The 26,132-nt window shown below is 47.2% G+C and overlaps 1 protein-coding gene across 1 annotated transcript in view; it reads right to left on the bottom strand.

Annotated features, from left to right (window-relative positions):
• Window positions 1–26,132, bottom strand: part of CFAP58 (cilia and flagella associated protein 58) — a 938,919-nt gene that overhangs the window by 841,721 nt on the left and 71,066 nt on the right. Inside the window, exon 2 of the mRNA XM_069611751.1 lies at window positions 5,050–5,331. Coding sequence (XP_069467852.1) covers window positions 5,050–5,331 — 282 coding nt within the window. The remainder of the gene's footprint in view (window positions 1–5,049; window positions 5,332–26,132) is intronic.

Below are 26,132 nucleotides of genomic sequence, written 5' to 3'. Positions count from 1 at the left end.
GTGGGGGGAGTGCTTCTGGCGCTGCCGCTTCGCTTGGCCGCCTTGCCTGAGCCCCCACAGGCTACAGTGTCATCGGTGAGGCGCTCGCGGCCCGACCCCCTTCCCCCTCCCCTGTCTGTGTCTCTTGCCGTCCTCCCGGGGCACGGCGGCGGTCGCCATCGGCCCATACTAAATTTAGCTCCTGTGAGGGGAGAGTGCGGCTCTGGGGCTTGGACGCTCCTTTTCACCCAGCCCCCTGCGGCTGGGGGCCCGCGCCCGCACATCGCAGCTGGAGCACCTCCGTGGGGACTAGACATCCCAGCCATTCCTCCTACGCCCTAAACACCCGCTTCCATACCCTGCATGCCGGGTGCAACGAACAATTAGACAACCGGGAAACTTAACCAACATACTACGCGGCTGCCCTTTGCATTAAATGCTTGCTCCTTTGTGCGCTTGGAATCTCCTATAAAAGAACTGCGTCTGGACAGGGTGCTAAAGAAGGGGAAAGCCACTATGCTTCACCAGCACACACTGGTGAGAATTGACATTTGCTTGACCCTGAGGCTAAAGTACTATCAGCCGTTCAAAGATTAATGATGTTTCATTGTAATATGTATTAACAAATGTGGGTCATACGACAGCGGCGGCCCCCATTGCAGCTGCAATGCCTCCTAAGGCGGAGTGTTTGCGGTTAAGCCCCTGTTGGGCTATTGGTCGAGTGTCGCCAAGTTGGGGATGGCACGCAGTTGCTTGCTTGAGGGGTGGGAACTATCACACTGCTAGTTTGAACCGGGTGGTGAGGGTGGGGGCGGTGAAGTTGGGGAATGTTATACAACAATTGGTCGGAAGGAGATGGCTGGTTTGGAAGAGAGGCGTGCTCATGCCACAGCAGCACATATTGTGGAAAGCAGAGATGGATCCTTTAATTGGGATGTCCCATAAACTGTCAACATGGCTATTAAAATGATGACATGGAACGTTCGGGGGTTGATTAATTTCACAAAGACCTGCACGATCACAGCATATGCGCAAAGAAATGGAATCAAAGTACTCCTACTGCAGGAGACACACGCCCTGAAACTCCTAACATCAAACCTAGCACAGTCCTGGGGCCCCAACAGATTTTATACCCAATACTCCACTCAATCCAGGGGTGTCCTGACCGTGATCCACAAATCTGTAAAATGCACACTCCACACATCCCACATTGACACGGAAGGCAGATATGTGATCCTCCACTGCACTCTGGCTAATGAGGAATGCCTGCTTGTAAATTCATATGGCCCTAACACTGACTCCCCGGAATTCATAGATGAAGTGACCACCATCCTCATGAGATATGTGGAAGTCCCCATTATATGGGGGGGAGACATGAACCTTATACTTGACAATGTCCTGTATAGAACAACCACTATCTGCAGAGTCATGTCTCGAGCCGTCAAACGACTCCATACATATACGAGGTCCCTAAATCTACACGATGTGTGGAGAACGCTCCATCCCCAAGAGAGAAACTACACTTTCTACTCAACAGTACATGATAGCTCTTCAAGAATAGATATGTTTCTGGTGTCGGGATGCCGGGTGAGTAGAGTGACAGATGTCAAGATTCTCGCACGCACGCTCTCCAATCACTCCCCGGTGTTGATGCAGGTCCAACTGGGGACTTCCCCGGCCACCCGCCCTGCCTGGCGCTTTAAATCTGATGTCCCGTCTGACATTGTCTTTAGAGCTGAGATCCTATCCTATATGAACATTTTTATTTAGAACAACAATACACAAGATACACCAGAGGGGACCCGCTGGGAGGCATTTAAAGTATACATTAGAGGGATGTGTATCTCGAGGGAGGCGGGGGTGCTCAAAGCCATAAGACAGGCCCTAAGCAATTCTGAAACTAAGCTTAAAACTCTAGAACAAGAACATGCCTCCACGCCTGCTCTGGCAACCCCGCCAAAGATCAGAAATGAACTAGAACTATATGAGTCTCACGCCCTCAGCGAGGTGCGGTACTATGCTCGGCCCGTTCCTGCTCTAAGGTATGGTGAGGGAGACAGGCCTGGAAGAACCCTGGCCAAATTGGTACGTGCGGAGGGAGGTAGGACCCGAATAGATAGCATTATAGATGGGCAAGGCACACGACACTGGTCCGACTAAGCCATAATTGACACCTTCGCAAACTTTTACGCCAATTTGTATGGCCCGCCAGCAGGAACACACAACCCATGACCTGGACGACCTGCTAGAACGTATCCCAATGACCCTCATCTCCCAAAACACCAGCGAGCAACTTGACGCCCCGTTCACCTTGGAAGAGATAGTCCAGGTAATTTCAGACCTCCCAAAGAACAAGGCCCCGGGCCCCGATTGACTCACATCTGAGTTCTACCAGGAACATGTGGCCATTTTAGCTCCCATATTGTACGGGGTCTGGACTGAATCACTCCGGTTAGCTGCCCTTCCTCCCTCCCTTCCTCCCTCATTAAGGGAAGCCCTGATAACCATCCTTCCCGTAGCCAGGGAAAGCCCCAGATGAATGTGGTTCCTATAGGCCTTTATCGCTTGTGAACATGGACATGAAAATCTTTGCTAAAATAATAGCGAACAGGTTCCTCCCACTCATGCCCCATATGGTTGACGCAGACCAAAGCGGATTTGTCCCTGGCCGCTCAACTTCACTTAACATCCGCCGTCTTTTCAATGTGATGTCCAGAATTGACCCTATGGCGGATGCAGTGGCGGTCACACTAGACGCCCAGAAGGCATTTGACATGGTCTCTTGGCAATACTTATGGGCCGTGCTCGACAAAATGGGGGTGGGACCAAATATGATCTCCTATATAAAACTGCTATATACAGGACCAATGGCCAGGGTCCTCGTAAACTCCCTTACGTCCTCTCCCTTTGTGCCACACAGGGGCACCCGCCAGGGCTACCCGTTCTCCCCTATCCTATTTGCGCTCGCCATTGAACCCATGGCGGACCACGTCAGAGACCGACACACAGGCAAGGGCATTCGCCTACAGGACACGCCGGAAATCATCTCATTATATGGTGATGATGTACTCCTATACCTCAGAAACCCATCCATATATCTAGAAACGATCATCCGCAACATAACCAAGATAGGCACGTACTCTGGCTTTACCATCAACTATTCTAAATCAGAAATATTTCCGCTAACCGCGGCAACCAGCAACCGTCATGTGAATTCCCCCTACGCTGGTCCCCGGGGGGTATCAAGTACATCAGGGTTCAAGTGTCACTAGCCAAATCCTCCCTACTGGCAGACAACTATGTGACAACGGCACAGCTCATAGAATCCAAAATGCTTGGATGGCGCAACCTCCCACTGTCTCTTGCGGGCAGATTATCCCTTATAAAAATGATTGTGGTCCCCAAGCTCCTCTACATCTTCGCCAGTGTACCAGTATGGCCCAGGAAGCAATATTTCAAAAGGGTCCAATCGGCGTGCGCCCAATTCCTATGGCACTCAGGGGCTGTCTGCAAGAAGTGGCAACATATGACCCTACCCTATGTAAAAGGGGGCTTCACAGCCCCAGACCTAACACTGTACTGGATCGCCGCACAGGCCCAACATGCTACACACTGGTACGCACACTTGAATCCACCCCCGCACGTCAAACTAGAGAAACTGGCAGGAAAGGGGACCAACATCATGACCTTAATACTACACCGTACGTTTCAACGGAAGCCCCGGCATCCCCTGTGGCTACCACGATCAGGGCATGGAACAGTATGTTATACTCACAACATGAGCATTGCCCATACTACAAGTGGCTCCCCATCTGGCAATTCCCGGGACTCTCCCCCTTACACAACCAACATTTCCTATGACACTGGGAGGACCTAGGCTATCGTGCACTAACAGATCTATACCCAGACGGTAAATTCATAACCCCTCAGACTTGGCGGCTCGAACACTCTAACTCGGCACTAGCGCAACTACAATACTTCAGGCTAAGAGCGGCAGTCCGTGAAATGTGGCCCCAGACTCACCCAAACTCCAATACATAACAAACTCCGCAGGCAGGAGGGGCATAATATCCTCTCTGTATAAAATGCAGCTGGGAAAATCAGGGGATGCATACCTCAAACCACAGGAAGAATGGGCTAGGGAGCTGGAACTGGAAATTACTGAAGGGATGTGGAACAAAATGTGTGCACACACGCGTAAAGTTTCCCTTAACGCTAGATTTCGGTGCATACAATATAAACTCCTTAACAGACTTTATTATACACCATACAGAGTAGCGAAATTCACACACACCCCAACTCACGTATGCCCAAAATGTAAATCTGAAGAGGCAGATCATGTACATATGTTTTGGTCCTGTACTGCGCTGAGTGCGTTTTAGATGGAAGGGACGAAAGCGCTCTCAGAGATAATCGGGTCCCCAGTGGGCCTCGACCCATTGGCCTTGTTCTTCGGAATATGGGCTGATGAAAATACCAAAAAAGTGTCAAGATTTTTAAATGTAAGCTCCATAGTGGCAAAAAGATGTATATTACAATGCTGGAAGCGTCGCTCCCCCCCCACCCTCGAGATGTGGTTGAAATCCCTCACTTGGGTATAAATGTGTGAAGAGGAATACATTGGGACCCTCCCCATGACATCCTACCCCAGAAATGTGTGGACTGAATTCTGCAGCTATCTGAATAACAGAGACGAAGTTGAGTGGAGTGCAACCCCCCCAGTCGGGTCCGCCCGACGCACCCCGAGTACTGAACACTGCACGCTCACTCGAGCTACCAGCTCTCCCCCACCCCTAACATGTACTGCTCGAAAAATTGTATGACATAATGCTCAAATGTGTTATTGTGACTCCCTTATATCTGTGAAATATTTGCTGTACCTGTAGTAGCTTCCTGCCAATAAATAAAAGTAAAAAAAAAAAAAAAGAAATGGCAGGCTCTTCCTAGAGCCTGTGTCACCAACCATATCCATCCTCGCTGGCTCAACTAGCTGCAGCAGACAATTTCTAAAAACAGTTCACAGTTCTGAGAAAACAGCAGTGTTACTAATTGAGGGCCTAAAATTGGTACCTTTTTCAGCGATGAGATGGTTGTCTGGTCTTCCTGGGAAAGCTTCAGGGCTGTGGCCACTTTGGCAGAATTGGTCACAATCTCAGAATTCAGCTCCCTGCATTTTGCCATGAGGCGTTTCTCATTCTCGTAAGACTTCTTCAGGACCCTGTGGAGCTTCTCATATTCCAGCTTGAATTTCTCCAAGCTCTTATCGCTTGAGAGCTCATTGAGCACTTCTTGAAAGTCTTTTTCCAACGCCTCAAAGGCATTTTCATCGGTGGTCTGTTTATCTGGCTTATCCTGTACAAAATTAAAGTCAGATTGATTGGTCAGATAAATTAAAAAACACATGAATGAATTTTACTGATTTATTTATTTATTGTATTTATTGGTAACGCCCAAAGCCGGAGTTATCACAGCACTAAAAGTACAGGTTAGCAGAGCATACAGTTACAGGTATGATGGCAATAGTGATTACATTGTATCAAAGCTAAAAAGTTGGTTACATAGTAGTTAAAGCAGTGCGTTACAGATATTTGTTGAATAAAAAGGTTTTTGCTTTCTTGCGGAAGATAGCGTAGGCAGGTTCATCTTGTATGTGCTGAGGCAGGGCGTTGCAGAGTGTGGGAGTGATGGTGGTGAAACAGGATCCCCCCCCAGTTCTTTGTCTGGTAAATCTGGGAATGCTCAGGGCAGAAGTGGTGTAGGAATGGAGATTGTGTTTCTTAGTGATATGGTTTGTGAGATAAGAGGGGGCAGTGTTATGTAGGCAGCAATGAGTGATGGCTAGGAGTTTGAACTCAATGCAGGCTTTGATGGGAAGCCAATGAGCCTTCCGTCTGATGTGGTGGTTGTGGTTGGAGCATCTCAAGCCCCAGGCTGATCTGAGGGCATTGTTTTGCAGCAGTTGGAGTTTGTGAAAATGTTTGGTTGAGGTCCCAGCTAGAATGGCATTGCAATAGTCTAGATTACTCCTTATGATGGCTCTGGCTAGGGTAAGGCAGTTGTCGGATGTGAGGAATTTCCTGGAAAGGTTGATGAGTGTGGTAGAGTAGTTTTTGGAGGAGGCGATAGCATTGATTTGTTTTTGCATGTTCAGTTCTGCGTCCAGGTAAATGCCTAGCGTTTTTACATGGTTGGAAACGGGGATGGTGTTGCCATCTATGCAAAAGGAGGCGAAGGCATGGCTGAGAAGCTTGAGGCAATGTGGGGATCCAACAATAAGGAGTTCTGTTTTTCCATCATTCAAGCATAGATGGTAAGTGGCCATCCAGGCTTGTATGATGCTGAAGACAGAGTCAGTGTCGGGGTTGCCAGAGAGTTTGAGGAGGACCTGAGTGTCGTCTGCAAAGTTGGTGTAAGTTATGTTGAGGCCGTCGAGATGGTCAAAGAGTGGTTTGGTGTACATCTTGTAGACGGTGGGGGAAAGACAAGAGCCATATGCGACACCGTAAAACACGGGTATAGGGTCAGCTGATTCGATGCCTACAAAAACCCTGGTGGTTTGGCCGGAAAGAAAGGATTGGATCCAGAGGGTGGCTTCTGGGACGAGGTGGGACGTGGTGGTGAGGTGTTTACAGAGGATCTCGTGATCCACTAGGTCGAAGACTGCGGAGACGTCTAACAGAAGAGGAATAGCAAGCTCACTGTTGTCCCAGATGTGGTCAAGCTGGATCCTGAGGTCAAGGAGGGCAGTTTCAGTACTGTGTCTAGATCTAAAGCCAAATTGGTGGGTCCCTAAAAAGTTATGATTTTAGAGGTGTAGTTGCAGTTGCGAGTATGCTGTGCGGTCAAGGATTTTAAGGAGGTAGAGGACTGTGGTGATGGGACGATAGTTAGTGGGGATGGTGGGGTCTAGAGTGGATTTATTCAGGAGGGGGGTGGCCCAAGCTCCTTTGATGGCTTAAGGAATTGAGTCCATCTCGAATGTTGCATTGATGAAGGTGGCTATAATAGGGGCCAGGGGTTCAGCACACATTTTGACAATGTGGGCTGGCAGGTATCACCAGCACAAGTTGAGGCTTTCAGGTGCTGCATGGTAATACAGACTTCTGACGGGAAGACAGTGGAGAAGTGGAACTGAGGGGGTGGGGTTGCAGTGGTGGGGGTGCCGACTAGGGGGGGGGGTGGCGGGGGTGGTAGGAGTGTTTTTTGTGGACAGCTTTGTCCCTTAATGTCTGTGGTTTGGTGTCAAGGGCAGATTGTATGAGTTTGCACCAAGCTTTGTCTTTAGGGAGGTTGTCTGGGTTGGGGGTGCTGGGGATTCAAGCTCTACAAGGATTCTGAAGAGTTCTTTGGCATTGGAGGTAGCATTGGAGATCCTAGTATTGAAGATGTTAGCTTTAATTTTGAATAACAGCTGATTTGTAGGAGGTTGCGGTGCATTGGAAGGCTGCTTTGTTTGTTTCTGATGGGTTTTTCCTCCAGAGGTGTTCAAGGGCTCGTTTCTTTCTCCGAAGGGAGGCTAGATCATCGGAGAACCAATTTTGGGTATGATGTTTTTTGCAGGAGGTGGTTTTGAGGGGAGCGTGTTCGTCTAATGTTTTGAGCAGTGCCGAGTTGTAAGATGTGAGAATGGCTTCTGGTGTGGAGTTGTCAGGGGGCAGAATGAGGGAAGCTAGGATAGAGGGGGCTAAAAACTTGACAGTGAGCTTGGAGGTGTGCCTGGCGGTGATGCGAAGGGGTTCACTGATTCTAGGGGTGTTTATGGTAAAAGTTGTGAAGGTGAAAGGGATCAGTGAGTGATCGGACATGGGAAGGGGGAGAGGCGGGGATACTTGGGGTGGAATGTTACATGGTAGTATCCAATCAAGAGTTCTACCTTTTTCATGGGTAGGATGGAGGACTAACTGGGAGGGGTTCATCTCATCCAGGGTAGCCGTGAGGCTGGATGCCTTAAGGTTGCGGGGGTCGTTAAAACCTAAGTTGGAGTCCCCTAGAGGATCAATTTGGTTTTGGGCTTGAGGAGGGGGGTGGTGAGGGGTATGGGGGCTGTCGGATTCAGGGGTGCCAGAATGGGTGGGTTGGCGGTAGAGGAGAAGTAGGTTGATGGTAGTTTGTGGGGAGGATTAGAATTTGGCCAGAAGGATTTCACAGCCTGGGGGATGTTGGAGAGGTGAGTCTCTAAGGGGGGGGGGGGGGGAGTTGATTTATGTATGATAGCAACGCCGCCTCTTAGGCTGTCTTGCCGATCAGCTCTAAGGATGGAGTAGCCAGTGGGTACTGCAAGGGATAGGAGGGGCCCGGAAGCATCATGTCGCCAGGTTTCAGTTATAGCTAAACGGTCAAGATTTTGTTCAATTAGGAGGTCGTGGATGTCGGGGGCATGGGCGCAGATGGAGCGTGCATTAACGATAGCACAGGTGAGGGTTTGGGGGAGGGGGAGGGGCTGTGGAGGTGGTGTAGTGGGTGGGGGGGTCAATAGTGGTATGAGGAGGTGATGAAGGAGGGGGGTTTTAGGGGGAGTTGGCAAATTGGATAAGTGTTTTTTGGGGTGGGGGGAATGGGTTCTGGAGCATAGACGGTGTGTGCCGGCAAGACCAATGCATGGTGTGGTAGAGTCTGGTGATGAGGAGGCGGTGGCAGAGAGTGTGACTTCTGAATGGTGGCGTGCATCCAGCTCGGGGCCGGTGATGTTTGCTGGAACACATGAGAGATTGGCAGGCACGGTGAATATAAGAGGATGTGTGGGCTGTCTCAGTCGTGTGTTTCTGATCTGTAGGCTGCTGGGGGAGGTGGGCGGTAGAAAGTGTTTATTGTGAAGGTGGGGAGGGTCTGTGGGTACTGTGAATAGGTTGCACAGGGGTGGGGGGTGCGTGTGAAGTGTGCTGTGAGGTGGGAGAAGGGCTTGGTGGATGGGCGGATGGGATGGGATGTAGGAAGGTGTGGATGAGGTGTTGTGAGGGCTTTATTTGTGTAAGCACATAGAGTATGTGGGAATTCAGTGGTGTTACTGTTACTGGGTGTGTGTGTGGGGAAAGGGTTAGGGCCAGAGCTGGTAGTGATGTGATTGAATCCTTGTATGCAAGGGGGGACTAATGGTTTAGACTGGAATTTCATGGATGAGGTGGTAGAGCGAGGATGAAATGTCGGATGCACATGTGTTTCTGATATGATATGGCATTTGTAACTTACTAAAAAATTACTAAAAAATATTTACGGCAGAAACAATAATTATCTTTCTTGTGAATGTAGCCCTTTTTCCGCAGAAGGGTACAACTTAACACGCGGTTTGCAAACGTATTTCAGTTTAATAAGTGCAATAAATCCATAACCATGCAAAGAAAAGTAATATCGTACTTCAAAACAAGTGCATTACACAAAGCGATCTGTAGAGGGCGAAGCAGGATTACATTTCAAAAACAGTTTTGGAGTCAGGAATGTTCTATGTGGTCATTACCAATGTGTTCGGTTATTATTTTTTTGTTGCATTATTTTGCCCCAAGCCCAGTAGGGCGCTTGTAACATTGCATAGGTGAGTTTGAGCACCCTGCCGTCAGAAAGGAGGGGCTGTTGGTAGGGGAAAGGTGGCGGTGCCCCGCTACCCCACCGTGTGTGGGCATTGGGCAGGAAGGGATACAAATAACGTTTGCGGAGTGTTATAAAGCCACGCAGAGTCTGGTTTCTGTTATTTCAGTACAGGGGTGGGAATGACGGGAAGGGTAGTTTAAAGGCGTAGCGGCGTAACGTGCACAGCATAAGAGAGCTATGCATTTTACCCTGGCAGAGTTGATGTTGCATGAATTGTGCTTTTCACATTCTGCCACTTCATTTGTTTCTGTACTCTTCTCAACAGGACTCATGGGTAACCAATGGGCTGTTAGTAGCAGTAGAGTGAGAGCAGGTCCCGGCATAAGGTCACTCCCAGGTGACCTCGATACAGTTAAGAACAGAACTGCTTTCTCCTGTGATCAATGGCATACATTCCAGCATGCCCCTTTGCCATCGAAGGAACAGGTGAGTGAAGACATCCACTGCGAGCCCCTAGCTGCCCATTTTTAGTGCAGGCCACCCTGAGCCCGTGTGCCCCCGTGTCGCGGAGCATCCCCTTCCTGCTCTTCCCTCTGCCTCCCGCCTGCCCGCCCACACCTCCGTGATTGGTTGATTCCCGGCCTGTGTTAGACCTAACACCATACCAGCAGCACCTGCCCCCTTTACCATCGAAGGAGCAGGTGAGTGAAGCCACCCACTGCGACCCCCTAGCTGCCCTTTTTGTTGTGTAAAAAGGCCCCCCTGAACCCATATGCACCCGTATTGCGGAGCGTCCCCTTCCAGCTCTCCCCCTCTCCCTCCCGCCTCCCACCCCACCCACCCCTCCGCGATTGGTTGATTCCCGGCCTGTGCTCCCACATCCCCTGCAGCTGAACCTAGCGACCAGCACAGCTCGTGTGCATCCACTTTCCATCTCCCATACTGCGGCGAGTGTTGTGCTGTGCTGTGCCTTGTGACCCTTGTGTATTCTGCTTTCTCCCTCCCCGTTCCCTCCTCCTGGTCAGCATACCCGCCCCCCCCTGCCCTATTTGGTCCAGTGTCGGCGCTGCCTAGGCCATTACTCCCCCTCCCAGGGCAGCCCTCTGCCCGTGCAGCCCTGCGAAGAGCCCAAGACAAAGAGCGGCTCCCACAGAGGCGGCTCCATATCGTATCTGCAGGTATTCGCAGGTGAAGCAAGAAGCCAGCACCCACCAATAAGTAAGTGTGGCAAGGGTGGGGACTGGAGCAACTACTTCACACCATACTACCCTACCACTCAACCCTACAAGCCCAACTGTTGTAAACTCTTGCATCTACACTGTACTTGCAACAACTTTGAGTGCACCCGATTTGTTCCATTGAGTTGAATCTCACTTCCAGATAGTCTGCACAAACCTCACAAATTCAGAAAATGTGCCCAATAGCATAACTGTGGTTCAGTTGAATATAGAAAGTGTGCCCAATAGTGTAGCAGTGGTTTAGTTGAATATAGAAAGTGTGCCCAATGGCATAGGTGTGGTTCAGTTGAACATAGAAATTGTGCACAATAGCATTACTGTGGATTAGTTGAATATAGAGGGTGTGCCCAATGGCATAGGTGTGGTTCAGTTGAACATAGAAATTGTGCACAATAGCATTACTGTGGTTTAGTGGAATATAGAAAATGTGCCCAATAGCATTACTGTGGTTTAGTTGAATACAGAAAGTGTCCCCAATAGCATAGCTCTGGTTTGGTTGAATATAGAAAGTGTACCCAATGGCTTAACTGTGGTTTAGTTGAATATAGAAAGTGTGCCCAATAGCATAACTGTGCTTTAGTTGAATATAGAAAGTGTGCCTACTAGCTTAACTGTGGTTTAGTGGAATATAGAAAATGTGCCCAATAGCATAACTGTGGTTCAGTTGAATATAGAAAGTGTGCCCAATAGCATAACTGTGGTTTAGTTGAATATAGAAAGTGTCCCCAATAGCATAGCTCTGGTTTAGTTGAATATAGAAAGTGTGGCCAATAGCATAACTGTTGTTTAGCTGAATATAGAAAGTGTACCCAATGGCATAACTGTGGTTTAGTTGAATATAGACTGTATGCCCAATAGCGTAGCAGTGATTTAGCTGAATATAGAAAGTGTGCCCAATAGCATAACTGTGCTTTAGTTGAATATAGAAAATGTGCCCAATAGCATAACTGTGGTTTAGATGAAATAGAAAGTGTGCCCAATAGCATAACTGGTTTAGTTGAATATAGAAAGTGTGTCCAATAGCATAACTGTGTAAATTGTGATTAATCTCACCCTGCAGTACAGTTGAACTTAGAGGGTGTGAATAACCTCAACCTGTGGTATAGTTCAACCTAGAAGGTGAAAGTGTAAATAACATCATCCTATGGTACAATTGACCTTAGAAACTGTGAATAATATCATCCTGGCCTACAGGCGAATCAGAAAGTGCCCCTAACTGTGGCAACTCAGAAAATGTAAATAACACTGTCCTTGGTATAATTGAACTCAGAAAGTGTGATAATCTCACCCTGCGGCATAGTTGAATTTAGAAGGTGTGAATAATACCATACTGTGCTACTGCTGAATTAGAAAGCGTCCCTAACTGTGATATAGGTAAAATTAGAAAGTATAAATAATAACTTCCTGTGGTCCTGCTGAACTCCCTAACTGTGATATAACTAAACTTAAAAAGTGTGAAATCGTGTGGTATTGCTGAACTTGGAAACTGAATAATCTCACCATATGGTATAGTTGATCTTAGAAGGTGTGAATAAGATCAGCCTGTAGTACAGTTGAACTTAAAAAGTTATCCCTAACTTTATCATAGGCAAATTTAGAAAGTGTGAATAATCTCTCCCAGCGGTATAAATGAATTTAGAAAGTCCAAATAATATCATCCCGTGGTATAATGTGAATAATCTCACCCAATGATATAACTGAATTTAGAAGGTATAAATAATATTATCCTGTGGTATAGTTGTACTAGGAAAGTGTGAACAAAAGCATCCGACTATAGCTTAGTTCAAACTTAGCCATGCCATGAGACCACCCAACCCACTGTGGTCCACCGAAAGAGTCACACTCAAGCCTCGCCTCCTTTCCCCCCATTGCCCTGCCTCCCTTCTCCCCTCCCCAAACTATCCTGCCCTCCACCACATCCTCAGCCCACTCCCAATCCAATCCCCAAGACAGAAGAACCAACCCATCCCAAACCAGCCAACCCGCCACCACATTCTCAGCCCACTCGCTGTCCACCATGCCCCCATCCCAACCCCTATCCAAACACCAAGCCAGAGGAGCCCGATGGCGAACTGACCATCCTAAGACCCCTGCTCCTCCCACCCCCTCCACCCATCCGCCCACTATCATCATGCCCGCACCCCCAGCCCCTCCAACTAGCAGCCCGCCCAGCCTCCCAGGCACACCCAGGCCCGCCATCACCGCCTCCCCCTTCCTCTCATCAACTCCCCTAAACATCCTCCCCCGACCCCACTCCTTCCCCTCTCTAAAAACTGCACGTCTCGCCCTGGCAAGAACAGTAGCCTCATCCCTTTCACTCTCCAACCCCCCTACCCTCTCTCACACTCCAACTGCAACAAAAACCCTGAAAAGAAAACATACCTGTCTCCCTCAATCTCTCATTACTCCTCGCCACTCCTGTCTCGACCCACCACCTCAATCTCCCATTCTCGATCACCACCACCCTCCCCCCCCTTCCTCACCATGCCTTAAACCCCTCTCCCCTAATTTCTCCACAAACAACTAGAACTCCTAACCCCCTACACCCCACCTTTGAATCCCCTGACCCAAATCCAACCACCCTCACACACACATCCAACCCCACCCCCCCACAACCACCACCCGCCTACTCTTCCCATCGACCATCTACCATCCTCCCTCTTTCACCCCCTATCCTCCTGTACCGAAATAAGATGCATCCCTTTCAATGCCAGATCTGTAGCAAGACACAGACACAGCATCTTTGACCTCCTCACCTCAGACAAACCAGACCTAGAGCCTCATCACGAGTTGGGCAGTAACGCCGGCGCTATTACCGCCGGCGCTATTAGCCCTACCGCCAAACCCCCGGTACTATTAGCGCCGGATCACAGGTTTGGCGGAACGGTTAGTGCCCATTCCCCATTGGGCCCATTCCAGGAATTCTTCATTCCCCATTAGGCCCAATGGGGAAAATTTGCCAGCGGTAATGGCGCCACAAATCGGCAAATCTGCCATGGATTTCCCCCCCAGCCATGGCCATGATGTGGCGGACCCTTAAATGCGGCGGTAATAGCGCTACTGCCGCATTTAAGGGTTACCACCAGACTCGTGATGAGGCCCCTAGTCTTTATCACAGAAACCTGGTTCTCCGACGACTTTGCCCCCATCGCCAATTGAGCCTTCCCCCCAGACTACTCCCTCATCCCACTTAACTGACCCTCCAGAGGAGGAGCAGCAATCGCCTTCAAGTCACACTTCCCCGCCTCAATCACTGACAACCAGCCCACCATCCCTTCCTGCGAGTCGCTTCTCGTCAAACTATCCCCCCCCCCCAACGTTCTCCCACAGCTTCCTAATTATCTACAGACCCCCTGGCTACAACAGACAATTCTCAAGCAACCTCTGCGATTCTATAGCCACCATCCAATTAAACCATCCCACCCTCACTCTACTAGGAGATTTCAATATCTGGCTCGACATCCCGACCAACCCTATGACCCACTCTCTAGTCGACTGCCTAGATGCGATTAACCTCCGTACCCACATAAACAGGCCAGCTCACTGCAAAGGACACACCCTTGATGCCATCTTCACCTCCCACGACCAGATACATCTAAACCCCCCCACCCCTATCATCTGGTCTGACCATTTCATTGTCCCTTTCAGCATTCGCTCACCCGCCCCTATCCCCATACCCGAACCAGAACCTCCAGATCTACGCAAATTATGGAAGAAACTAAAAATCCTTCCCGACCTAGCCCACGCGCTCTCACAGTCTCCCCCCTACCTCCACATGCAATGTACCCTTAACCCCCGACGCCTTTGACACATGGCTCAATACCTCATTAATCCCGCTCACGCCCACCTCCCAATCATCCACTCGCCATGGCCCTTTTCCAAGATGGTTTACACCTGAACTGAAGACTGCAAAACAACTATACAAATCCCTCGCACGCAAATAGTGGAAAGATAAAACCACCCTGAGCAGATCCACCTTAGCCCGGCACCATTGCCACTACAAAGCCGAAATCCGGAAAGCAAAAAAAGCCCATTACAACTCTCCTCTCGAATCCACAACAGTGGAAACCTAAGCAAAGATCTCCACAAAATCATCTCTGAATTCACCAAACATACCACCACCCAATCAACCCCTTCTCAGTCACTCTGTGACACTCTCCGTCCACTTCTACACCACTGCTCTCGAAAGAACAAACTCCCTAATCAACAAACTGACCCTCCTGCACCCACCGCAAAATACACCCGCCAATCCTCTGCCTGCAACTACAACCCACCCGACTTTCAACTCATTCATACCAATATCAAATGACCAATTTACCAAACTTCTCTCCGCCCGGATACCACCCAGCTCCCAGCTAGACCCCTGCCCAGCCTCAACCCTCAAAGAAATATTTGCATCTACCTGTGCAGGAGAATATGTGAGAACCATCATAAACGAGTCCCTCTCCTCTGGAATTTTCCCTGACGCGTTCAAAACTGCTCATGACAAACCCCTCCTAAGAAAACCGGGCCTCGACCCTCTCGACCCCAAAAACCACTGCCCCATCTCAAACACCAGGTTCCTTGCTAAACTCATCGATCGAACCGCGTACTCCCAAGTAAACGCCTTTGTCAAAGCCAACAATCTCCTTGACCCCGCTCAGTCAGGTTTCAGACCCCGACACGGAACCGAAACCACCCTGACCTCAATCTGGGATGACCTTAAAAACAGAGCAGACTCTGCGGGATGTGCTGCACTAATCCTTCTTGACCTATCCGCCGCTTTTGACACAATCAACCACTCTATCCTCCTCGACCACCTCCACTCTCTAGCAATCCGTGGAAACGCTCTCAAGTGGATAGCATCCTTCCTTAACAATAGGAACCAGATAACCCTCCTCTCCTCCTTGGTCTCTGCCGCTCGAACAGTCAATAGCGGAGTTCCACAAGTAGCGTACCTATCATCCCTCCTGTTCAACCTCTACATGTCCACCCTCCCATGAATAATCCGCTCGCACAATATCCTGTGCTACAACTACGCTAACGACACCCAACTAATCCTAAAACTCCTTAGCTCAAAACCCAACTGCCAACCCGACCTAGCTGCCTGCCTACTTGACATTGATCACTGGATGACTACAAACCACCTCCTTTTAAACACCACCAAAACTGAAATCATGGTGTGTGGCATCATCGATCTTCTTCCTCACCCTCTACCCCGGCCATCATCCATGGGCAATCCCCCCCCAACAACCTCAACTTCAGTAAAAATTCTTAGGCGCATTTTTCCATACCTCTCCTTTCCCAACAGACTCACCGCGGTCCAATCAATTGTAATGTCAAGACTGGACTATGCTAACTCCCTCTACCTCTACCTCCCTCTACCTCAGAGTCCATGCGTACCACCTGACTAAACTACAAAGAGCGCAAAATGCCACGGCCAAACTGCTACTAGCACTTGGCCCAAGAGATCACACCTCCCCAGCTCTCAAAACTCTGCACTGGCTCCCGGTTGGACGAAGGGTGACCTTCAAAACCTTATGCATCTCGCACCGAGCAATACACAAAACCGGACCTCAATATCTTCAGGACAAACTAAGACCCTACCATCCACCACGCACTCTAATATCAAGCTCTGCCCACCTCCTAGTGATACCAAAAACCAACTCAGTTAGATTAGGTGGATCATCTTTCTCAGCCCTGGCCCCCACTCTGTGGAACTCACTTCCACCCCACATCCGACTCGCCGATCGGATGGAGTGAGTGGATGGAGTGGAGGGAACGAATAGAGTGGATGAGTGGATGGAACGGATGGAGTACATGGAATGGATGGAGTACATGGAACGGACGGGATGGATGGAGTGGATGGAACGGCTTTACTGAAAACCACCATATCACACTACCATGCTTACTCTCTCCTATACACCACCACTCAGCTAGAACAGAGCGATAGTATGACACATTCGGTATAGCTGTTCTCATACTAACACCTGCCTCTTACTCCTCAACATCCTAATTAAGCACAGCTAGCTGAGCACACACCACTAGCCTAAGCATCTCCTCAGGCCTAACGCAGCCAGAAATCAGTCTAGGTGTCAACCCCGCAGAATGAACACATATTCCTGACCTCCCAACCACCACACCTACCGCTAAGAAGCAGCTATCATGCAAGTGCCGCACCAGCTGCACACACCTCTCTCTCTCTCTCTCTCTCTCTCTCTTTTTCTCCCTCCCTCCCTCTCGTCCTGTCCCTCTCTCTCGCCCTGTCCCTCTCACCCCGTCCCTCTCACCCCGTCCCTCTCACCCCGTCCCTCTCACCCCGTCCCTCTCCCTGACTTGAACTACGGTTCCCGAGGGCGTTCAACCTACCAGCGCTTTGAGATCATACCAATGATACATAAGGCGCTATATAAATGCAAAGTAACCTAACATAAGATTCCATGAAGGAGATACAAATCCAATCCCAGGTTTAATTTTGCAATCTATAGTCCTGATGTCCTCATTATAAACAAAGCACTACAAATCCCAGAATGCTAAGTAATACCACGAGTGGACTAATATCTTCGGAATGCAACCGGACATGCTGCCATGTATGGATTGTGACGCTGCAGTGGCAGGTGCCCTCACCTCAGTGACTACAGGGGCTGTCCATAACATTCCATGCAATGATTTTCCCCGATTGTTCAGCTGTTTTTTAATTATTTTATTTGTATTTGGCACAAGTACCTTCACAAATATTACTTCACGATACATAAAATACAGTTCAAAATCCAACGAACCCTTTAAAACGTAGCCACTAAAACAGCCTACATATGTACATACAAAAACAGTGTATCTACTTCATAGAATGTTACATATCGGATAAACTTTCATTAGAACATACGAGTTTCAACCTAAATTCATCTTCAGGTGTACTATTTCAAAGCAAAGAGCAAGAGATAATGCCTCTTTTGAGCTCAGACTGGACTCAATCAGGTGGATCTACGTGGTTACTTTGCCGCCCATTATGTCGACTTTCAAAAAGCCGACTTCCATAACGGCGCACTGCAGTGATAACATAGATCACTTTGCCCCGCAGCCGCCACCTGCCTCCTGCTCCCCTCCCTACTTAACTTTCGGCCGCACACTTCTTTGTGTGCTTCCGACTCATTTCTGTCACTGCGGCATCTGTTCCCTTCTGTTAGCGTGGCTTGGAGCTGGCGCTGCAGGATCCTTTCGTTATTTTTTTATTTTTTAAACTTTATTGTCCCCAGCCACCCCGGACTCCCAGCCTTTTTGGACAGCGCAAAGACGCAGTAACGGGTCGATCGGAATCTTCCTGCCGACATTTTAGTATGATTCGAATCAGGTCAGTCTCTCCAACTTCTCATCAGACAAAGTGTTGTATTGTGCCTGTCTCTGGTGATGTAGCTGGTGATGTTGTGTGGAATGTTTGTGTGTGGATGATAGAATCTTCTTAGTGAGTGTTCTATTCAGTGACAGTTACAGCTGGCTGGCCCTGGGTGATGGGTGTCTGTCCACTACCTATGTCCTTTATGTCCTCAATGTGGATTGTAACTATTAAGCTGGAATAAACTTACATGAAGTTAATCCTAAAAAGCCTGGAACCTGCTTTTTAACACAAAGGACAACACCACCACACCCTTATGCAAAAAACGAACTGCTGCAACCCATCCTGTCTATACAGTGCGTTTGCTTCCTGTGTTTTTGTGTGGAAGGCAATCTTTTCCACCACTACATCATTTGTGCATGTCTTCAACCCTAAACCACACCAGATGAGTCTAATCCATTCACCTCATGAAAGGATACCCTCCCAAACCAGCCCTGCCCTCCCGTCTTTATTGAAGAAACATACGCCAGGTGGCTTTCAAATGGCACAAGTGAGCTTTACATACCACTTTAAATGACAGAAGAAAAACAGAAGACTTTGACATCAACACATTTAAAAGCAACAGGTACTAAGTTATCCAACGCAGGATACATACAAATTATCATAACCAGAGCTTATGGCAAAAAATAATGTCTGTCTAATAAAGAAATACAGTGGGACATGATGCAGTCGAAATGTGACACCGGGTTCAGGCAAGATTGACAAAGTGTTACATCTAGTCTGAGGGATGAGGTACCACCTTCTGTAAACTTTAGGGGCCTCATAATAGACAAATTAGTGTCTGTGGAGGCGTAATTCTTATCACTCCTCTGTAAAATTGGGGTAGAGTGAGATTACTTTTTTAGTTTATTTTTATTAGTTTGTTACAAACTTTTTTTAAAACACAGTGAGTTCTAGCTTTCAGCAATCCTTCGGTCTCTTCAGTTTATGTCACCTGCGAGATCCAGGTAGCATGTTCTATTTTAACCCTTTGTTCATCTTTGGTTTGTCTCACGAGGATAACAAGGCTAGATGTTTGGTCCACGTGGTTGGTTGATGTATGGGTTAGTTTGATGTTCAGCCCTTCTGTCTCTTGTGCTTAGGTCACCCACGAATTTCCCCCGGATTGCACTTGATTACTCCTCCAGTTACGTTGGAGTATTGTCTAGCGGCGATGACAAGAAGTTGGATATCAGATCCAAATAGGAAGTTAATGCATAAGTTAGCTTGCTGTTGAACCCATTGCATATTGTTTTTCACCATTCTGCCACACCTAACAGTGGCCTTTCAACAGAGGCGATGCTACGGGGTGATAAGAGGTTATAGCCCCAGGTCTTTTGGTTGTAGCCCAGGATAGAAGCTCAGGGGCTACAACCAAAAGGATATAGCTAGCCCCGAATGCCGCCAGTCATGACATTAGCTTAGCCCCATATCTTTTCCAGACCTAGCAACACCGCTGCCTTTCAGCTATCAAGATACCCAGGTGTCTCAGTCTCAATGTTCTTAATGCTGGGCAGAACAAGGTTGGATGTTTTAGTGTCTCTGTTGTGTTTTTACAGAGCCTGCACGTGTTATCTTTGAATGGATTCATTTTCCGACTTTAGGATGGCTTTCGTGAGGTATAAGTTGAAGCGAAATTTCATGAACAAGTTCTGATGGTGTGGGTTCAGAGATTTCTCTAGACATTTTGGTAATTTGTTCATGGCTTTTGATTCATTGCAGGCATTTTGGAACATCTTGTATCTGTGCCTTTGGTCTACAGTGTCAGACCAGTCTCGGTTCCAAAGTTTCCTTTTTACCGCATCAGGATTTGTCTGTAACATGGTCTTGGACGTGTTGAGATCTGCTAGTATGTTATTGCACCCATCAACCCATTCTTTGAGAATTAATTCATTCTGGCAGTTGTATTGTGATTGCAAGATGTTGAACTGTGGGGAATTGTCATCCATCGTGATTTTCCTATAGAGAGATAGCGTACTCCAAATCACTCTAGCATCTATTTATATCAATCCGAGCTCGTATCTTATGATGACTGTGGGTACGCCTCTTGGAAGATGCAACACTCCACGCCAGAATTTGTTCTCCAATGATGACCACATATTCCAGGGGCAACCTAGTGCGCAGTCCGCTCTGTGGATTAATGCTGGGATAACTTTTTGTTTGTAGAAAGCTGTAGCTGGTAGGAGCGAGAAATGACAGAATTTCTTACAGACGGTGATTCCTTGCTCTGTTAGTTGCTTATTTTTTGCCTTGGTAGCCATGACCCAGGTGGCATTGCTAATGCTCGAGTTGATCCGCATCCCTAGGTATCTTGTTAAGTCCACTGTGTTCAGCTTTTCCACTCCCAGCCACCAATGGAAGGTCTCTGTTGTTTTTCCTACTTCCTTTTAGGTTTTATAGTGTTAGAATCTCTGATTTGGAGGCATTGATGTTTAAGCCGTTCTGTTCTACGTAGTTCTCAAGTAGGGTCCGCTTTCTTTGCAAACCGATTGTTGTTCCATCCAACACCACAAGGTCGTCCGCATACCTCATCCATCCCAGATGTTTTCCATTAATTTTTGGCAAGGACAAAGTGATACTTCCCAATGTCTCACTGAGGTCGGATATTAAAAGGTTAAACAGTAGAGAGGCCAGATGGCAGCCCTGTTTGACTCCTCTATATGTTTTTATTGGTTTAGAAAGAGTGCCTGATTGGTCTAGGTGTATTATTATTTCGGTGTCGGAGTGTAGCTTCTTGATCGCTCGAATGAGACTTAATGGACAGTTCCATCTTATTAATTTTGTCCATAGTAGCTCCCCATCAATGCTGTCAAAAGCATGAACCAGATCAACGAAGGCCAGAACAATTTTTGCTCCTTGTCTGATGGCTTTAATTTGTATCACATTAATGAGGAGCAAGTTAAGCCCGCATACCACACATCGGACAAATCCTGTTTGTCTTTGGTCATAATGTTTAGTGGTCAAGCTCCACGTCGTCATTTTTGTTTGGAGGAGGGAGGCAAATATTTTGCCCAGGACATCGAGAAGTGCAATCCGGCAATAGTTTTTTGGGTCTGTTCTTAGGCCTTTCTTAAAGATCGGTACCACGATTGCACTTCTCCAGGAGTACGCAAATTCTCTCTCCTCTACTATTCGAGTGAATAGGCGCATGCAAAAATCGGCCCATTCTTCAGGATTTTCCTTCAGCATTTGGTTGGTAATGCCATCTGGACCGGGAGCTCTGGATGAGCTAGCATGTTTGATTTTTGCTAAGATGTCCTCTTTGTCAAAGGCAATGTCCCATTTGTCAGCAGTTGGTAGATCGGGATCTACGATGACCCTTTCTTTTTGTATAATTCATCGTAGTGGTCGATCCATCCAGCTTCCTGTACCATATTGCTTTGAATTGATTTGATTGTTTATTTGTATAGTGCCGATACACAGTGCGTTTCAAAGCGCTTCAAGGCAAGGGAAGGAGCAACGGAAAATACAATGACATTCTTACAAGGCCTTGAGACATTAAGAATGTGAAATTAACTATTGTACTAGGACTTGCAACATTTCAGATAGTGCAAGAGCAATGACAACAATGAGGATGGGAGGAAGGGGGGTAGGAGATGAGAACAGACGAGCGACTTTCGTACTAGGCCTGATGACATTTTTGGTAGAGCCGGAGATTGACAAGAGGTGTGGGGCGGGGAGAGGAGGGAGGAGGAGCGGGACAAAACAAGCAACTATCGTACTAGGCCTGATGACATTTCAGGTAGTGCTGGAGGGGAGAAACAAACAAGGAGGTGGGGGAATGGATTGCCTGTTGTAGGTCATTTATGTTGTTAATGAGTTTCCAAATGTTTCTGGTGTTTTTCTATCCGAGAGGGCTCTCACCATGCACACTGCATCACATGGTTCCATTATGGGTTTGTGAGAAATTAACCAGTTTTTAGATTTTTGTCTAAAATTCTTGTTCAGCACAATTTTATCTGCGTTGTGCAGGTTTGGGATTGATCTCATCTCTTTTTTAACCAGTATTTCTGGATCAAATGCATGTTTTTTGTGAAAGCCACATCTTTACAGGCCCTGCTGTGTTTCTACGTAATGGTTTAGCAGCGAGCGGTAGTCGACTTTGATGTTTCCATTACTGGGACCTTTTTGATATTCATCAGTGATATTGCACTCCTTTGCAGCTTTCAGACGGAGTCTATTTCTACCCAAATCAACTACCACTGAACTTTCCCAGGTTTTCTGCATCACTGATGGCTGTAGGTGGCACTTTAATTCCACCAGGTTGTGGTCACTGTACTGCAATGATATGATTTGTAGAGAGACAGCTCTCTGGTTTAGTCTTTTTGATATGAAGCAGTAATCCAAAGTGGATTCCTGATTTTCTCTTTTCCATGTGGGCAGTGGAGGTATATCGCCCTGCAAATGGCCGTTCAAAATGGACATGTCTCTTGCCTCCATTTCTTCCATCTAGGTATTGGCCGTGCTCCTTCTGGCCACAGGTCTATTAGTACTTTTATTTTCAGCTACGCTGTCTGATGTTAGACAGTTGCTATTTAGATCACCACATAATATGTTCGGGTTCGAGGACGAGGAATTGAACCGGTCAAAGTAGTTATTTGGTCAATAAAGTTGGAACCACCAACTGCCTTGTGTTGCCAGTAATGGTTGAAGATGGCAATCAAGTTATCCGCTGCTTTGGTCTTTTGTGTTGTTTCCACTAGGGTGAGGAGTTGTATTTAAGGGCTTATATTGTCAGATTTGATGACTCAGAGCCTGCTTATCTTTTTTACTAGGGTAAGAAGGCCTGCCATTGGACACCCCTTTTTTCCTTTTATTGCTGGATTCATAGCTATATCGAAGCCTTCCACACTTGGTGGAGACGACAGCCATGTCTCCTGCATGCATAGGATGTCGAAACGATCCAAGTTGCATGTGTTGTTGGCAAACAAGTGTGTGAATCCAAAGGTGTTCCAAGAACCAATTAGCTGTGGTGAGAGTTGGCGAGGATCCGAGCGTTAACTATTATTTTCAAGGCACAGCTCCATGTTTCTGTTTTTGAGGCTGAAGCTGTCAAATTCGCCTCAGTGCTGTTCTTCGTGTTGTCGATTTTTGGACACTTGAAGTTTATTTCCAAGGGTATCTCATCTCAATTACAGAGGTTACGTTTTGCTACATTCAATTCTCTGTCCTGCTGTGAGATTTTGGCTGCAGACTTCATTGTAGAACTCAACCTTTCGTCACGATCGGTTGCAGACATTTTTGCACTCTCCTGCTTTCGTTTTTGTTGTGTTTTAAGTCCTTTTGTTGAGACTTGGCTCTTGTCAGCTTTCCATGATATCAAATCCCAGTAGCAAGAAAGATGACGCAGCACACAACATTAGGTCGCAGATCATTCTAGAGTGAATATGCAATCGCACACAATAATGTTGTGGTTCTTCAATTGATTCCACAATGGCAAGATCATCAGAATCGATTGCTTGTAGTGCTTGTACATGGTGGAGCAGCCGTAACACGTTTTGACGATTCAATATCATTCCATCATCGACTGACAGGATGCGTTCCAGTGCTAGTAGATATTTGGCAATAGGTTTATTGCGTGTCTTTGTTTCCTCAATGGTTTATTTGCTACTTCTCTGTACTCACCAGTCCGCATCCTCTTTGCCGCCACTATGGTTCTGGAGTGGAGACTCTATATGTTGCCTTTGTCTTGTTGTGACCAGTCTAGGGTATTTGCTAGCTTGTCTCTGGCTTGTGTGTGACGTTTTGATCCCCAGACAGGTGGTTGTCCGGTGGCTGGGCTTCTCGATTTGTTGCTTCTGTTTTATCTCTCTTTTCTGCCAGCGTGAGGAAGTTGAACATGTGATGGTCTTTGCTGTTATTCTTGAAAGCTACTCGTCGATTCGCACTGGTATGTTGTTTGCATTCTTCAGGAGTTATTATCGCTTCAACATCCACTCCATACAACTCTTCCTGCTCTTGCCATTCACCTCTTTCAGAATCAGTGTCATATGTTAGTGCGTTTAAATCATTCTGAGCTTGGGAAATTTAATCTTCAAGATCAGTCTCCTGTGTTGTTAGATTCAACAACACAGTCATGCCATCAGATGACTTATTTGGTATGGGATGCGCAAGGCCATCCTTTCTTTGTTTAGATGATTATTATTTGTTTTTACATGGATTTGCCGATGGGATAGTCGTCGGTGTCATGCTCTTTGTTTCTGTTTCAGCCGCAAAGGATTTAAGATTTCGTAGAAACGTCCATAAGCTGTTGGTTTTGGGATATTTTCCTTTAGGATCATTTTTTGCCTTCTTGGCCCGACAGCTCTTAGTATCAATGCTGGGCTGAATTCCCGCTTTGTGAGGGGGGGGGAGATTGGATAGTTGCAACCACCTTGATTGGTTGTTGTTTTCGTCGTTTCCCTTGTAAACACTCGGATTTCCCAAATGTCTTCTGCATCAGCAGAGGTGGGGGGCCTGCCTGCCGGGCCCTTCATTTCCGTTACTTGACTCAATCCTTCTAAGCGAACCGCACAATGAGAGTCTTCTCCCCTCTAGCAGCTGCTGATCCCATACAAGTCCCCTGCGATGTACCTCAGGGATCATGTGTCTCCCCCACCATGTATAACATTTTTACTAAGCCCTTGTTTGACAAGGTGGACAGATTGGGTGTCACCTACACTAACCACGCAGATGACACCCAGATCCTCATCCCCCTTTCGGGCAACTTCTTGGAGGATTCGGTCTTAGTAAATAAGATATACCTCTTCATTCAGGCATGGATGGCATCCCATGGCCTTTGCCTGAATGACGATAAAACAGAGTTATTGATCCTTGGATCTGAGACTGCCATTAAAAAAAACTCAACCCTAGCTATGCGTCTTTCAACATTGACAAAAATGTCATTAAAGTGATGCCTGCAGTTAAAACCCTTGGCTTCTACCTTGACTCTGTGCTTACCCTCAAGAAGCAAGTCAACTCACTAGCATCATCCTCAGCATATACTTGCAAATTCATCCGAGCTTGCAGACCATTTCTCTCTGAACTAGCCGCATCACCCTAGCCAGTGCACTTATATTATCTAGACTGGATTATTGCAACGCATTATACGTGGGATCCAATAAGTACATTATGGACAAAATGCAAAGACTCCAAAACAATGCCCTTAGAGCAGCCCCAAATATTCCAAAAAGAGATCACATCTCTGCTCTCAGAAGAGATGTCCACTGGCTCAAGATTAAGAACAGGATCCTCCTCAAAACACGTTCCCTCACCTCCAAAAGCCTAAATAACATAGCGCCTCCATTCCTTGTACAAAGAATAAACAAGAGAACTTCCTACCGAACCACCAGATCGGCCAACGCCTACACCCTAGAGGTTCCCAGATATAAACAGACTACCGCCGGTGGTTCGAGTTTCCCGGTTATAGCTGCCCAATCTTGGAATGGATTCCCCTTAGAGCTTAGAACAGACCAACCCTACTCTAGATTTAGGCGAAAGGTCCTATCCTGGTTATGGACTTATGATGCCTGAAATGAATTTCTTGCTGACCTCCTCAACACCTAACTGATCTCATTCCTAGACTGCATATTTCATTATGATCGCTAGGCCCGTCCTTTTCCAACTGTATATACTTCCAATGTACCACCTGACTCTAATCTTTGGTTTATCCTTTGGGACCTTCTGGTACTATTGTAAATTAGGCTGTAGTAACTATGTCTTTCATTTTATGTAACTATGTTTAGCAACTTATGTATGTATATAACTACCCTGTAACTAAGCTTTTAAGTATCCTTGTAATGCTCGCGCCCAGCTACTTGAGGGTCTTGGTTGCGTTTTATCAAATAAACAAACAAACATTTGCGGTTTGCAGTCATTTTCTTGCTTTAGTTGTCTTTTAAAAGGCAGCACTTCTACATTGCCACTTGAGTGACCCCCGATCAGCGCAGTTAAGCCATGGTGGTTTGAAGCGTCCTCTTCATCGAATACTATTTGTATCATCTCTTTTTCGAAGCCTGGGTTAATCGTTTGTTGAGGCGTAGACTTTTTTTCTTGATGGAGTCTTT

Source organism: Ambystoma mexicanum, chromosome 8, assembly GCF_040938575.1.
Source record: "Ambystoma mexicanum isolate Mex_15411 chromosome 8, UKY_AmexF1_1, whole genome shotgun sequence".
In the NCBI taxonomy this organism is placed as follows: Eukaryota; Metazoa; Chordata; class Amphibia; order Caudata; family Ambystomatidae; genus Ambystoma; species Ambystoma mexicanum.
The sequence above is the reverse complement of the archived record's forward strand: the minus strand, read 5'-3'. Positions and strand labels throughout refer to the sequence as shown.